The sequence below is a fragment of the Theropithecus gelada genome, chromosome 18 (assembly GCF_003255815.1).
Source record: "Theropithecus gelada isolate Dixy chromosome 18, Tgel_1.0, whole genome shotgun sequence".
Classification (NCBI taxonomy): domain Eukaryota; kingdom Metazoa; phylum Chordata; class Mammalia; order Primates; family Cercopithecidae; genus Theropithecus; species Theropithecus gelada.
Window position 1 is genome coordinate 15,477,843 of NC_037686.1, and position 16,695 is coordinate 15,494,537.

General features: G+C 45.3%; 1 protein-coding gene across 3 annotated transcripts in view; it reads right to left on the reverse strand.

Annotated features, from left to right (window-relative positions):
- Nucleotides 1-16,695, reverse strand: part of TMEM241 (transmembrane protein 241) — a 138,019-nt gene that overhangs the window by 76,444 nt on the left and 44,880 nt on the right. For 2 of the 3 annotated variants that reach the window (XM_025365239.1, XM_025365238.1), the window contains 2 exons: nt 9,442-9,519; nt 2,125-2,150 (listed from right to left, as the gene is read on the reverse strand). In XM_025365239.1, coding sequence (XP_025221024.1) covers nt 2,125-2,150; nt 9,442-9,519 — 104 coding nt within the window. Of the gene's footprint in view, nt 1-988; nt 1,104-2,124; nt 2,151-9,441; nt 9,520-16,695 lie in introns of all 3 variants that reach the window. The other variant, XM_025365240.1, reaches the window with a different exon arrangement.

Consider the following 16,695-nt stretch of genomic DNA (forward strand, 5'->3'; position numbering starts at 1 on the left):
AAGCTATCCTCACTCATTAGAAAGTCAATTTGGAGCTGGTTCAGTAATCCCTGGTTTATGGCCTATTCCTTCTGAGTTTTATATGCCGAAAGCTCTTGCCTCTAGCTTTCCCCACTCTCTCCTCCTAAAAGAAGGCGCCAGAAAGCATAAAACCCAAATTATCACTTAGTCTCTTTCCTCTTTCCATTTTATAGAGGCAACATATATATAGTGCCCCTTAACTACTGCCTATTCCATCAGGCAGCAAACAGCCAAGGATCAAAGGCGTGAACAAAAGCGCTGAATACAATGTTTTCACTTTCAGGGAACTTTGCCATATGCCATCTCCTACCAACATAGATTCTGTATTCTATATAGAGACTACATGTTTTTATATGTACACATAAACATATATATGTAACACACCACTTGGCAGGTGTAATCTTAGTACACTGAAAACAGTGGTACTGATCAATTCTGATGGTGCTCACTGCTATAACCATGTGTAGTTGCCACTGTATCCAATGGACCAGCACTGACCGGCTGGGCCAGAGGCAGGAGGACTGGCAGAGGGGCCCACGGAGCTGGCGCCTCACAGCCTTGGGAAGGTCAGGACAACACGGAGCAGCCGAGGCTGAGGACACTTCTCTACCCCAGCCCGCCCTACTCCTATAGCCTTGCTGACTTTCAAGGCACCCCAACACACAAATGACCCAGAGAAGAATCCAAGGCAAACAGTGGGATAAGTGGAGGAGAGACTGTCAGGGGAGCTTCTTGGGTCTGCCCGGGAATAGATAGGTTTTGTGGTGGGAGGAGAGGAGAATACTGAAGGGTTTGGTGTCTCCCTATAGTGAAAGGCTTCATAGAATAGAGGATGCTTCCCCATCCATGGGGAACGAGCAACAGAGATCCCCCCAAACAGACAACCTCTTGGGGCTGTGGAAGACGGGGGATGCCCAAGGGTGAGACACCTGCCTGCCTGCCCACCACACCTGGCCTCGAGCAGTACCTGATTACATCAGGTATCATGAGCTTTACTGCCTCTCTTTGACACCTGCTAATCTCCTTTTAAACAGGAGGACAGTCCTGAAGTTTGGTTTTGTCTTGTTCTTTCAAGGTGGAACCTGTAATAAAGAAATAAAAGGAGGGTGGGGGATTGGATGAAAGCCCAGAAATAGCTGCAGCAGGAATCCTAAATCCATCTATCAAAGCACCTTTGTTGGTTTTCTGCCTCCAGGACTGAGCTGCTTGGCCTGCAGAGGAAGCGGGAAGCAGTCAGACGCAGGGCACCCAGGTTAGAATTCAAATGCTGCAGGCACCGAGGGCTGAATGAGAGGACAGCCCAGTTTACGCTCTAGCAGAGGAAACTGAGGCAAAGAGGACGAGGAAAGCTGCCCACAATCCCCCTGTTGTGGCCCAGGACTGCAGTTCTGATCTTACAGGCCGGCGCTTTTTCCACCACGGAAAATATTAAAGACCAAATAAACTGCAAACGTTACTTTTAAATTTTTTTTTTTTTTTTTTTTTTTTTTTTTTTTTTGAGACGGAGTCTCGCGCTGTGTCACCCAGGCTGGAGTGCAGTGGCGCGATCTCGGCTCACTGCAAGCTCCGCCTCCCAGGTTCAGGCCATTCTCCTGCCTCAGCCTCCGAGTAGCTGGGACTACAGGCGCCCGCCACCACGCCCGGCTAGTTTTTTGTATTTTTAGTAGAGACGGGGTTTCACCATGTTAGCCAGGATGGTCTCGATCTCCTGACCTCGTGATCCGCCCGCCTCGGCCTCCCAAAGTGCTGGGATTACAGGCTTGAGCCACCGCGCCCGGCCAAATTTTTAAGTCACTTCCATGTTTTTCATTTTCATTCTCCATCAGTATCACACAACTGTTAAGTAAAGTTGTGGGCATCAATGACTGAAATCTAGCACAGGTTGGTTCTGGTGTTTTCTCTTTTGGAATAAAATATTTCAGAAAGAAAAGAGAAACACAGGAAATTTTAGACTAAGACACAAATTAGGGATATATGAATGTTTATACTAAATTCTTCTGTCACCTCTTAGAGTATGAATCTTCAACAAACAGTTTATCATCCAAGTTACAATTAGGTTAAATCTTCTATTAGGGCTTTTTGTGGGGAGGGCAGTAAACTTACCTACAGATCTTTGCAGGAGACGTGTTCTGCATAAAAGTAAAGAAACATACAATTAGACTTTTAAAACTTTTAAAATTCCTCTTAAAAGGAAACATTTTGATTAAGAGGCAAATAAACGATGAGTAGGTTTATCAAGGGCTTAACAGCTTGCTGCACTTTAATATTTACTGAGGTTTTTTCTGCTTGGACCAAATGAAGGATGACTCAGAATTCCAGAGTTGAGTCACTTCAGCAAAGTACTTTCACCATTAGAATGATGTTTACTCGTGAAAGACAAAATGACGCTGGGGCTATGTCTTTAAAACTCTTACACACTAAGAAGAGGAGCGAGAAAGAAATAGATGTAACCTGTATTTTAAAGAGCAATTAAGCTGTTGTTCTGTTTATCCATTTATCTATCTATCTATCTATCTAATCTCACTCTGTTGCCCTGGCTGGAGTGCAATGATATGGTAACTACAGCCTTAAACTCCCGGGCTGAAGCAATCCTCCCACCTCAGCCTCCTGAGTAGCTAGGACTACAGGCATGAACCACCATGTACGGCTACTCTTTTTATTTTTATTTTTTTTTTAGATTTCTGTAGCAGCAGGATCTGACTATGTTGCTCAGAGGTATTGAATTCCTGGCCTCAAGTGATTTTCCTGCCTTAGCCTCCTAAAGCACGGGGATTACAGGTGTGAGCCACTGTACCCAACCTCAACTTCTATTTTAGTTCTGTCTCTTTAAGTATTCCATTCACTAATCCAGCTGACTCTGAGCAGTCCTATAAATTATCTGATGTGATATGAAAATTAAAAAACAGAAAAAAAGAGAAGGAGTATTAACATTACTCCACCCCAAGAGAGAAGGGAAAAAAAGGCAGACTGGGGGAATATAAACTTGGCATTTAAATGACCTGAAATGAAGAAATTCTGATTTGGACTCTACCATTATAACTCCTTTTGATGAGTCAGTTTAAGGAAATCAGACTTTTGTACTGAGAACGCATTTGCACATGTTAGCAGAGAGTAACACGTTAGGAGAGGGTAACACCGATTTTTCTATATTTGATAGAGGAAACAAACAGGTCCAATTCAACTTTTGATTAATTCTAAACATTTCAGAAGGATTATTCTGCTAGCTGGGAACACACTATAATTTTTGACGCCAGTTCAGGCAGTATGAAGTATAAACATATTGTTTAGAAGTGAAGCGCTGACAAGAGAAACATGTGGCTTACTACAAAGGCTACCTTAAGTTTTCATGTGTGCTTAAATAATAAAGTTTCCCCTGTTTTAATGAACAGATTCTATTTTTGCAGCTTTAGACTCTAATCTTGGTCTTTGCCCAACCCTGCCTCTGCAGAGCCCAGGATGTGAGGCTAGCCGTGCTGTACTGCCACCTGCTGGGAAGTTAGCCCTTAAGCGCCGAAAGGAGGAGGGCAAAGGTGATCTGCTCACACCTGCATAACTGCCCCCCGTACGGTAAATGTGTTACTCAAAAATTCTTTTTTTTCTTTTTTTCTTTTCTTTTTTTTTTTTTTTTGAGACGGAGTCTTGCTCTGTTGCCCAGGATGGAGTGTAGTGGTGTGATCTTGGCTCACTGCAACCTCTGCCTCCTGGGTTCAAGTAATTTTCTTGCCTCAGCCTCCCAAGTAGCTGGGATTACAGGTGTGCACCACCACGCCCAGCTAATTTTTGTAATTTTAGTAGAGATGGGGTTTCGCCATGTTGGCCAGACTGGTCTCGAACTCACGGCCTCAAGTGATCTGCCTGCCTTGGCCTCCCAAAGTGTTGGGATCACGGGCGTGAGCCACCATGCCCAGTAGTTACTCAAAAATTGAGCTAATCGTAACCAAAACCTCAACAGCCTGGTGTAAGAGCAGAAATAGAGAGGAGGGACTGAAGGGATGCCCTTCCACTTCTGTAATAGCATGCTCACCCAGTAACTTCCAGGGCTAACGTTTCAGGCCAAAAGAAAAGGCCCCTTCCATGGAGGGGAGTAAAAGAGCATAGATCCTGGGATACAGAGAGTAAAAACAGGAAGTATGTTCATTACTTAGCACCATCTCCCAGGGCTCTGGATATGACTGAATTCATGGCAGCCATTTTCCTTTTCAGGATCCTCAGTCCAAAATAACCTAGCAACAAGTCCTACTGAGGTCTCAGGGTTCTGAATAGGTTAACTCCTCAAAAGCCATGCTGCCAAAGGAACAGATGTGGTGGTTCATGCCTGTAATCCCAGTACTTTGGGAGGCTGAGGAGGGTGGATCGCCTGAGGTTAAGTGTTCAAGACCAGCCTGGACAACACGGCGAAACCCCATCTCTACTAAAAATACCAAAAATTAGCAGGTGTGGTGGCACACGCCTGTAATCTCAGCTACTCGGGAGGCTGAGGCAGGAGATTTGCTTGAACCGGGAGGTGGAGATTGCAGTGAGCAGAGATCACACCACTACACTCCAGCCTGGGCGACAGGGCGAGGCTCTGTATCAAAAAAAAAAAAAAGAAGTCATGCTGCCAAAATTAACAAAAAATAGCTGACATTCCTCTGGGTCAGCTAACTGAACTGTGAGGGCTACTCACATTGCCAGGTGCTGTTCTAAGGGCTCTACATGTACTGAATCCTTTAATCATGGGGTAAGTAACAGTCATCGGTTCTATGTTAAAGAGGAGGGCACTTGAGGCACTGAGGAATGAGGGAAGCTGCCCCTCCGCCCGCCTGCCAGTCCTGTGGTGTCACCTCTGCTGGCACCCTTCCCCACCACCTGACGCTCTCTCTGCCTGCCTGACAAGGAGAGCCCTTTCTCTTATCAAACTGGAAAGTCCCTTCCCACCCTGCCTGAGTTGAATCTACCCACTAGGGAAGCTTTCCTTGCTCCTCCCGTGCCGACTCACCGGAACTCACCCACTGGCCCACCCATACCCTGTGCCAGCCCAAGTGTACAGGCCAGCCCCTCCGTTCAACTCTGGTTTAAGGCTAAGAAATGCGTCTCCTACATCTCTGCAGCTTTAGGCCTAGCGAAATGTTTGACATTTCATAGGTACTTGATAAATGCTGAACAAATGAATAAATGAACAGGAGTATTCTAATATCAAACTGCAATAAATAAGTCTGCAAGGTACATTAATTCCTCAAGCCACGTATTGCCTTAGAGTCAAACTCTGTGTGTGTGTGCGCACATGTGTGTGTGCATGAATACACAAAGATGTTGTTGTGGATGGTGAAAATGAACTCTACAGCTCCAGATAGTTTATTTTCATAATCTGGGAATGAAGTCACAAAGAGGTCAACTTTTACTCTCCAAAAATAATTCTAGTAAAATCCACACATGGTAGACAAAGTAGCCCTCATTGTAACATTTAACAGTCTGTGAGGTGGTGTGCAAGTGTGTTCCTTATGATAAGGGATTATTTCATCAAGGCTGTATCATCAGAAATATAAGTCTCATCAAGAACATATCACAGCAGCATCATGGAGCAGATTTTAACCCTAAACTGCTAAATACCACCTACAATTCTATAAATAGGGAACGGCCAACACATGCCTCAACCAATGTGGAATGATAGCCTTAATAGGGTTTCCTGACCAACTGTTAAATGGAAAAATAGGATGTGTCTTACCATACGTGTAAATACATCTATATATGTGCATAGGAAAAAAGTCTGAAAGAATAGAGTGGTTTCCTCAGGGAAGTAGAAACACAGTTGATTTTGGGGTTTTTAGAGTCAAGGTTTCACTGTTGCCCAGGCTGAGGTGCAGTGGCACAATCATGGCTCACTGAAGCCTCGAACTCCTGCATCTGATCCTCTTGCCTCAGCCTTCCAAAGCTTTTGGATTAAAGGCATGAGCCACTGGGTGGCCTCCCTCTGTATTTTCTACAACATCTTAAATCTTCTTAGATTTACAAAGGAAAGAAAGGTTTGTTTTAATAACAACAACAACAACAAAAAGTTACCCACTCACTTTTTTCTAGTTTGCCCTGACAAGAAATGATGTTTTCTGTTAGTGATCATATGGAGTTGAAGATTCAAAATCTTACGGTGTTCATTCAGTGATTTCCAAGGACAGGGCCTCTCAGCCAGACATCTGCCCTCGTCTCTGGAATGGAAGAGGTCCCCTGCTAGATGGAAACATCCCTGAAGGACTTTCTAACCCTCACTCCTACAGTCACCTCATCTACAGGCTCTGACCTGCCCACCAGGAAGCAAAACCCTGTGGAGATGCCTTGATCTTGTCCCCAGACCAGGTAAATCTTCATTTCTAAATTTATAAGAAAGCATCCCAGCCAGGCGCAGTGGTTCATGCCTGTAATCCCAGCACTTTGGGAGGCCGAGGTGGGAGGATCACAAGATCAGGAATTCAAGACCAGCCTGGCTAACACGGTGAAACCCTGTCTCTACTAAAAATACACAAAATTAGCTGGACATGGTGGCAGGCGCCTGTAATCCCAGCTACTCGGGAGGCTGAGGCAGGAGAATCGCTTGAACCCAGGCGGCAGAGGTTGCCGTGAGCCGAGATCACGCCACTGCTCTCCAGCCTGGGTGACAGTGTGAGACTCCGTCTCAAAAAAAAAAGAAGTATCCTTTTGGAGAATATGAAGTCTTTTTCGAATTTGGATAGGTCAGGTTCCCAGAGCTAGCCACTCTCAGGGAGGTTCTGCCCCTGAACTTCAGTGACCATTTAGTGACTCTTGAGCTCAGTCCCAGTTCTGGAGGCTGAGCCCAGAGCTCTGAGGAGAACCACCACGTGGTTCCTGCCATTGGAAGACTCAGGGAAGCAGGCCCGAGACAAGGGGAAAATCATGCCGTATCTCATTGACCCTAAGACACCACTGATTGTAAAACTTCCACTTATTTTATGTATTAGGGAGAAAGAAAAAAAAAACTACACCATGACACATCATTGATTGTAAGAGCCTTCCCACTGTAGATATTTGACTAAAATGTGAAAGAAAAGCAGCGCATGTTAGAACTGACGGACTATGGAAACTGCATGATGGTGTTGTAAGTAAAACGTCAGAGGAAGGTGCCCATCCAGGGAACCCTCCAGCTGCACAGAGATCAGCCCAAGTGCCGAGAGGCCTCCACCTCCCAGCCTGGGCCGTGGGACTGCCAAATAGAAAACGACAACTGTCTCAGCCCAGGGCTGCTCACTCCAGGCCCTGCGCAAGTGCTCAAGGGATCAAGCTCTTTTTCCTCAGTCCCAGCCAGGCCGCCTGGAGAAGAAAATGAGGACTGAACTAGGGCAGCAGCAGCTATGAGGGTGGAGGAGGCACAGACTTGGTAATAGGCTGGATGTGGCCGGGAGGGGATACTGGGGACTCCAAGGGGCCTCCTAGGTTTCTGACTTGGGTGATGATGACCAGGATTGGGGCTACCAAGTGAGAAGCAGGTCTGGAGAAACAGATCAGTTTCATTTCAGATGTCCGGGGAGAACCAGGACAGCAAGTCCCAGGGCTCTGCAGGGGAGCTGAGCTCAGCAGGGAGGTCTGGGCTGGAGACGGAGACTTGGGGGTCCTCTATGAGCAGAAGGTGGTTGGCACAATGGGTGTGGATGAGATTTTCCAGAAAGTGTGTGGCATGAGGACAGAGGCTCCTAAGAAACAGCCCAGGAAGACCCGGAAGAGGCAGACAAAGGAAAAGGAAAAGAAAGATGGATGAAGGAAAAGCCCAAGACACAGGAAGGGAACCAAGCAGGGAGGGCGCATGAAGGCCAAGGGGGCCCAGAGAGGCTAGAGGAGAAAGTAGGGGGAATGGTGGAAACAGACACGATGAGTCGCACAGACGAAGCCACCAGTGCCTTCAGCCAGGGCAGTCTCAGGGGAACAGTGGGGGCAGAAGCAGGAGCAGCAGCAGGTGACAGGGACAAGAGGGCATGGACAACACCAAGCCCGGCCCTGTCTGAGGCCTGTGGCGTGGGAGGGGAGAGAAGGGATGAGGCAGAGTGGGAGGTGCACGGGCAAGGCAGCTTGAGATCTTCCTGTGGGAGGGTTGGTTTTGTAAACACACCCTTCCAGGACTGGGTGAAGTGAGTGTCTTCTGTCTCTCATTGTCACATGGGAAGAACAGCCCGTCCTCTCCTCGGTGGGCTGATAACACCAAGCATGTTTATGGGCTCAGGGAAATAAGCCAGCAGCGAGGGAGAGGCTCACAGTGTAGGAGACGGGAGAGATGATCGACAGAGCCACCTCCAAGGAGCGGCGGGATGATGGGGGGAGATCAGGTATGGCTACAGCCTCCTTTCCTGCACACCTGTAAGAAGCATGTAGCTTGAGGTGGCCAGCTGGCCTCTCTATAGTTTAAAAGTTCCAAAAATTGGGTGGGGTGTGATGTTTTACACCTGTAATCCCAATGCTTTAGGAAGGTGAGGCAGGAGGATCCTTTGAGCCTGGGAGTTCAAGAATAGCCTGGACAACATAGCAAGACCCTATCTCTACAAATAAAAATTTTAAAGTAGCCAGGCGCAGTGGCTCGTGCCTGTAGTCCCAGCTGCTCAGGAGGCTGGGAGAGAAAGATCGCCTAAGCCCAGGAATTTGAGGATGCAGGGAGTTATTACTGCACCATTGTACTCCAGCCTGGGTGACAGAGCAAGACCCTGTCTCTAAAAATAAAAATAAATGAAAATGTTCCAAAAATTGATATGAAACCAAATAGCAAATGCCAGAAAGAAAAAAAAAAAACAAAAAAAAACAAAACCACAACAAAACGACTTCGAAAAAAAAGACCAAATTAAAACCACCTCTAATAACATTAGTAATCTTTGCTGATGTGCAGAGCACCCACTGCATGCAGGAAACGGCTGGAAGCAGTTACTTAACAATGATAGTTGCTGTGTTCTTTGAACAAGCCTTGAACAAGTTGGTGTCATTATTACCACCTTGCACAGATGGAGGCCTGGAAGGTGAAGGAGCTTGTTCTAGCTGATATGAGGTACAGCTGGTACTGGAGAGAAAAGCAAATTTCCCTGAGGTGGGCTAGTGTCCCGGCACCCTGTGTAAAACTCTGCTATGCCTTGTCCTGTGGTGCTAGATTGGCTGGGGGTCGGAATGCTTCTCCACCAGGCCAACAGCAAACTCCTCTTTGTCTCCCAAGGGTCTGGGTCAGCCTGGCCTGGATCTGAGTTCAGTTCACATCAACAATATTCTCACATATGTCTAGTGAATTGCCGCAAAGTCAAAACTGTGTCCCATGATATCAGTGACCACTGTCAGGCAATCTTGCCTGGAGATTGGTGGCAGGAAAAGGCAGACACTAATTTGGGCCATAAAAAGAAGAGTGCTTCTTTGAAATTTAAAACAAGGAAGTAACACTAGCATTTTGCATGATCGTACGTTTACCTCTTTCTGAAAACACTTCTGGTACCCACAGATGATAACTTCAGCTACATTACACAAAGTGAGAAACACAGGAATGGCCTGAAAGAAAACAGATAAAAAAACATGAAAATATTTTCTTCGATCTCACGATCACATGGTTCTTGATTTTTTGCTTAAAAATAAAGGCTGTGGAAACTTTTGGCATCCACATATATAATCACTCCAGCAAAGACTTCGACGTGGATTAGCGCTCTTTGCTGCAGTATTTCTCTCGGTAGGTGGATGTAGAGGTTCCCCTCCTACGGGCATTCTCATCAACAAACATTTAAGTCTCCTGTGTGTCAGGCACTGTGTCCGGTGCAGGGAATACATCCCATGACAAGGTAAACATGCCCCCTCAGGCGAGAGCTCGGATGGGGCAAGAGTGCACCCCGCCCAGCACATGCAGAGCAAGCTTTCTTGGAGGAAGTGAAGTGAAGGAATGAGAACTGAATGATGAACTGGCATGGGCCAAACAAAAAGCGAGGAGGTGGCAAAATGGCCCAGGCAGAGGAGCACACCAAGACCCAGAGGAGAGGGCGGATCCAGCTTCTCCGGGGAACGGGAAGAAGTGGGGCATAGGTGAAACATAATGAGGAATGGAGAGTGAGGGACAGGAAGGGAGAGAGGTATTCACAGGCCATACTGGGAAACAGGATGGCTCTGAGGGCCCCAGGAACCAGTGAAGAGTTTTAAAGCTGACCATGACATGATCTGCATGTTGAGAGGAACTCAGGCTGCAGGGTGGAAGACAGAAGGCGCAGAGGGTTGCAAAAGTCTAGGGGTACCATAGGTTGAAAAATGGCCCCCTAAGGCCAGGTGTGGTGGCTCACACCTGTAATCCTAGCACTTTGGGAGGCTAAGGAGGGTAGATCATGAGGTCAGGAGATCGAGACCATCCTGGCTAACATGGCGAAAACCTGTCTCTACTAAAAACACACAAAAAATTAGCCGGGCGTGGTGGTGGGCACCTGTAGTCCCAGCTACTTGGGAGGCGGAGGCAGGAGAATGGTATGAACCCGGGAGGCAGAGCTTGCAGTGAGCCGAGATCACACCACTGCACTGCAGCACGGGTGACAGAGCGAGATTCTGTCTCCAAAAAAAAAAAAAACAAAGAAAAATGGCCCCTTAAAAGACATCCACATCCCAATCCCTGGAACCTGTAAATGTTGTCTGACATGGCAACAAGGGGTCTTTGCAAATGTGAGTAAATTGAAGATCTTGAGACGGGAGGTTATCCTGGATTATTGGGTGGGCCCTAAATGCAATCGCATGTATTCTTATAAGAAAAGGCAGGCAATCACACGTACCCTTATAAGAAGAGGTAGGTTGACATGCACAGGGAAGGGGCAGTGTGACCACAGAGGCAGAGACTGGTGTGATGCAGCCACAAGCTGGGCAATGCCGTGGCCACCGGAAGCTGAAAGAAGCAAGGAACAGATTCTCCCCTAGAGGCTCAGGACTGGGCGCAGCCCTGCCCACACCTTGATTTCAGACTCTGGCCTCCAGAATTGTGAAGGATACATTTCTGTTGTTTTAAGTCACCCAAGTACGTGGTTATTTATTACAATAGCCACAGGAAACTAACACAAGGAAGGACAGGATGGTGACCTGAACTTGGTACTAGCAGCAAAGATGGAGGAAAGGGGCCACATCAAAGAAATATTTAGGAGACCGAACTGAATATCTGAATAACTGGATAAACTCTCACCAAAAACTTTAAAAAAAAAGGGAGAAGAAAATATAAAAAATGTAACAGTGCATTATTAGGATACACTGATACCTACTGCACATTTCCCACTGCTGGGACATTTGTGAAGAGTGGCATTCTCTCCTAATGGATAGGTAACCTTGATGAGGTGAGGGGGGAGAAAGAGGAGGAGAGGAATTCCGTTGTCTTTGTTTTTCATTTGTTTTTTGTTTTTTTGAGAGAGAGTCTCGCTCTGTCGCCTGGGCTGGAGTGCAGTGGTGTCAACTCGGCTCACTGCAATCTCCACCTCCTGGGTTCAAGCAAGTCTCCTGCCTTAGACTCCCAAGTAGCCGGGATTACAGGCAACTGCAACCATGCCTGGTTAATTTTTGTATTTTTTTTAGTAGAATTGGAGTTTCACCATGTTGGCCAGGCTGGTCTCGAACTCCTGGCTTCAAGTGATCCACCTGCCTCAGCCTCCAAAGCCCTGGGATTACAGGCATGAGCCACTGCCCTGGCCTGTTGTCTTTATAGTTGACGATGATAATGATGCTTCCTGGAAGGCAGAAAATGAGAATAAGAGCACAGGTTTTGTCATCACTCTGGGCTCCAGCTCCATGGCCTGCTAGTGGGGCAAGGCGTGCATCCAAACTTTTATCTCCTCCCCTGTAAGGCAGGGATAACAACATCCCATAGCCTGGAGCTGCCAAGAGGAACGACCCAAATACTACAGGTTAAGGACCTTGATGAGTGGCTCAGGAGCACTGCACAAAGGGTGTCAATAACATTAACTGGTGGCCCCGCCCTCAGCAGCCTGTGCAGAAGACCAACCTGGGTAAATTGCTCCAGTTTAGAGAACCTGCTTCAAAATTATGCTGCTCGCCTACTTTCAGATGAATGTATTCTTTATCTTTACAGAGGACATATTTTTACCTTGTTTTTAAAACTTCTATAGCTTTATATAGCTGTGCCATTTTAGTAATCTGTTCTAACTTGCACTGTTTCATTTCTGAGTTCTTGCCTTACATTTTTCTTACCTTTTTAAAAAAACATTTTCTATTTTTATCTTTCATTAAAGGTTCAACTCTTGTTTTTTTCTTTTAAAATAAAACTATTTCAGTTTCTAATTTTTCATGTATCTTTGTGTTTCTTTTTATTCCTCTTAAATTTTTAGATTTTAAGTTATTTTTTATGTCTGTTAAGATTATTAAAGAGATTACATATTTTAAAGTTGGCTTTCTCTATTAGGCCCATGTTTGGCAAACTTGGGGCCTGGCCTTCCAATTCTTGGCTTGAAAGGACAGCAAAAAAAAAAAAAAAAAATCTTGGACAGGTTAATCACATGACACATGGAAGCTAATATTAAAGTGGGGGCTGGATCTTACTGAATTAAGACCTTACCTAAATGTTTTTTGCCTCCTTGGCTATAAAATCAATAATGAGGTCAGATAATTCTAGACCCAACTTTAGACTTCGACGAGGCTTACTTTTCTCCATTTCAGGACCTGTAGGCTGTTTTCTCAGTCTTCCTAGGCCCTTACTCTGATTAGATTCTGGAAAAGGACCAATTTATACATATAGAATTAATTTTAAAGTACACTAACAATAGCCACCAACAATGTATTAAACATAGTGCTAAGTATTTTACGTGTACTCTCTTATTTAAACCTCCTCCCAGCACCTCTCCTACTAGATGCTATTACCCTGATTTTATAAACAATGAAACTGGGGCTAAGAAAGACTGGCCACTTGCTCGAGTATTCACAGCTCGTTCAGTGGCAAAGCCATGACCCCAATCCAGGCCTGTCTAACCACAAAGCCCACACCTTCTAGCCTTGGTGTTACAACACACAAATTACGTCAAGCCACAGTGAAAACTCCCTGGACCTCCAACTGTCCAAAGTTCAATGTGACTGGTGTGTTCCAAATCCTGGCCGTTTGCTTACTCTAGTAATAAGCCTGCTGATATGGTTTGGCCCTGTGTCCCCACCCAAATCTCATGTCAAATTGTAATTCCCAATTTTGGGAGAAAGAACAGGCGGGAGGTGATTAAATCACGGGGTGGATGTTCCCCTTGCTGTTCTTGTGATAGTGGTTCTCATAAGATCTGGTTGTTTAAAAGTAGGTGGCGCTTCCCCCGTCATTCTCATTCTCTCCTGCTCCGCCATGGTAAGAGGTGCTTGCTTCTCCTTCACCCTCCACCTTCCATGACTGTAAGTTTCCTGAGACCCTCCAGCCATGCTTCCTGTACAGCCTGCAGAACTGTGAGTTAATTAAACATCTTTTCTTCATAAATTACCCAGTCAGGTAGTTTGTTTTTTGAGAGGAGTCTTGCTCTGTCACCCAGGCCAGAGTGCAGTGGCATCATCTTGGCTCACTGCAACCTCCACCTCCCGGGTTCAAGTGATTCTTCTGCCTCAACCTCCTGAGTAGCTGGGACTACAGGCCCTGCTATGATGCCCAGCTGATTTTTGTATTTTTAGTAGAGACGAGGTTTCACCATGTTGGCCAGGTTGGTCTCGAACTCCTGACCTCAAGTGATCTGCCAGCCTCAGCCTCCTAAAGTGCTGGGATTACAGGCACGGGTCACCATGCCTGGTCTGTCAGGTAGTTCTTTATAGCAGTGTGAGAATGGACTAATACAGCTGGTAAGAACTAAAATGGATGAACTCAGAGTAAACCTATACCTTTGTAAAAAGGCTTTCTTCTACTCCTGCTTAGCAAATTTTAAATCTGATTTTCTCAAGCCATTTTTTCTACTGAGAAGCTAACAGGCTTTAAAGACCATTATTCCACAATTGACCAGTTGCACTCTATCAGCCTGTGTAGGGCTGGCTCTATTAAAAACAATATTAAGACAGTTTGCACTTTTTTTTTTTTTTTTTTTTTGAGACGGATTCTCACTCTATTGCCCAGGCTGGAGCGCAGTGGCGCGATCTCAGCAACCTCTGCCTCCCAGGTTCAAGCAATTCTCCTGCCCCAATCTACCGAGTAGGTGGGATTACAGGCATGTGCCACTATGCCTAGCTAATTTTTGTATTTTTAGTAGAGATGAGGTTTCACCATGTTGGTCAGGCTGGTCTCCAACTCCTGACCTCAGGTAATCCACCTGCCTCGGCCTCCCAAAGTGCTGGGATTTACAGGTGTGAGTATCACCACACCCGGCCAGTTTGCAACTTTAATTACCAGTCTTTCCCTGGCCTCCAACTCTGTACAATTTCTAACGCGAACTATAACCCATTAGTTCAGGAGACCCCTAGTGACTGATTCTTTCAGAAAATCTGCCCTTTATTATCTTTAAGCAGTCAAGTTCAGCAGGACTTATTTTTGTTAAATCAAACAAAAATGCTAAGAAATGATAAAAGCAATAATAGTAGCTATCTTGAGTGCTTACTATGTGTCACTGTACCACTTTTATATATTTAAACTTCATAATAACCCTATGAGATAGATATTATTCACCTCCATTATACGGTCAAGAAAACTGAGGAATATGTTCTGGTTCTCTTTTTTACCTGACTCTTCATGATTTGAAACCACTTTTGGATGATCTAGATATCTGCTAAAGAGAAACAGAAAACTAGGTGATGCTCTTCACCACTGTCAAGACTATAGGAATGGCCTCAACGTCAAAAGGTCCTACTCTCCTTCATCAGGGAAAATGGCACAATGTCAGGAACCATAAAGACCAAAGAAGCATTTTTGAAAAAATTCGGTAAAAATGTAATGGGCCAAATTAAACTATACTGCAGGAAAATGCATTAAATTACTTAGGGACACAATTTGCAACTACTTTATTCCCAGAATCCATTAGCTGAAAATTCAACATTTCATCCGTGCACTGTTGAAACTTTTCTCTGGCTATGAAGAGAAATTGGTAACTCTCACTTAGAAATATTTCATTATTCTCATACTTCCTAGAGTGGAATTTTGAAGGCGTGGTTATTTGTTCAGGTGTTGGAACTGACTTAGAACGGTTTCCTGTGGAAAGTCTGGACCCTGCTCACAGGCATGGCTTGGGTCACTCTGCAGAGGTGTGAACAACTCCCCTATTCAAGCACAAGTTCTGAGTCAGCTTCTTAATTTTTGTAAAAGAATGTCAATCCTACCTTTCTATCTGGGTGATTTTTACATATGGAGGTGTGTCCTTAACCTACAATACAGAATAACTGACCTCCAGGTCCTTGTCAAAGAAAGTAACTTTGAACTGTTGGCTGCCTAATTTTTACCAAAATCATGCATACCAGAAATAATGTTCCTAACCCAGGTGCGGTGGCTCATGCCTGTAATCCCAGCACTTTGAAAGGCTGAACTTGGTGGATCGCCTAAGGTCAGGAGTTTGAGACCAGCCTGGCCAACATGGTGAAACGCTGTCTCTACTAAAAATGCAAAAATTAGCTAGGCATGGTGGCAGGCACCTGTAATCCCAGCTACTCAAGAGGCTGACGCAGGAGAATCACTTGAACCTGGGAGGCAGAGGCTGTAGTGAGCCAAGATGGTGCCACTGCACTCTAGCCTGGGTGACAGAGCAAGACTCTGTCTCAAAAAAAAAAAAAAAAGCAAGCAAGAAAAGAAAGGAAACAGAAAGAAAGAAAGAAAGAAAGAAAGAAAGAAAGAAAGAAAGAAAGAAAGAAAGAAAGAAAGGAAGGAAGGAAGGAAGAAAGAAAGAGAAAGTAAGTTCCTAGAGGATTGTCTAAGGCCCTGCACCAAGCGAAATAACCAGAGACCCATGGATTTTTACCCCAGAGAACTGCTCCTACTGAACAGTGCTGTATCATCATTCTGTCTCCATGGGCACTAAGAATTCTAGACACTGGTGACTGTTGTGAGTGTTATAAGGACGTTATTAAAGATCTGACCACTGAGTCACCCAGCCTACCCTTTATGAGGACCCAGGAAAATTTCAATTAGTTGTAATGGTGTTTTGACTTTTTTTGCTGGAATGCAGTGGCATGATCATAGCTCACTGCAGACTCAAACTCCTGGGCTCAAGCGATCCTCCCACCTCAGTCTCCTGAGTAGCTAGGACTAGAGGCACATGCCACCAAGTCAGGCTACTTATTTTATTTTTTTTTAAGATGAGATCTGGCTATGTTGCTCAGGCTGGTCTCAAACTCCTGGGCTCAAGCAATCCTCCTGTCTCAGCCTCCTAAAGTCTGGGATTACAGGCATGGGCCACTGTATCCAGACTTCTGTAACTTTTTTATTTGGCTGCAGAAAGCTCAGAGCTGAATTCAGACCCAGCTGTAATTATGTTGTGAGATATTACAGTATAAATTTCTAGGTGCTAAATCTCTCTGTGACATCATCTGTCTGTTACCTTTTACTTAGATTCCTTTTTTTTTTTTTTTTTTTTTGAGACAGAGTTTCACTCTGTTGCCCAGGCTGGAGTTCTGTGGTATGATCTTGGCTCACTGCAACCTCTGCTTCCCGGGTTCGGGCAATGCTCCTGCCTCACCCTCCGGTGTAGCTGGAACTACAGGTGCATGCCACCATACCTGGCTAATTTTTGGTTGTTTTTTTTTTTTTTTTTTTTTTTTTTTTTT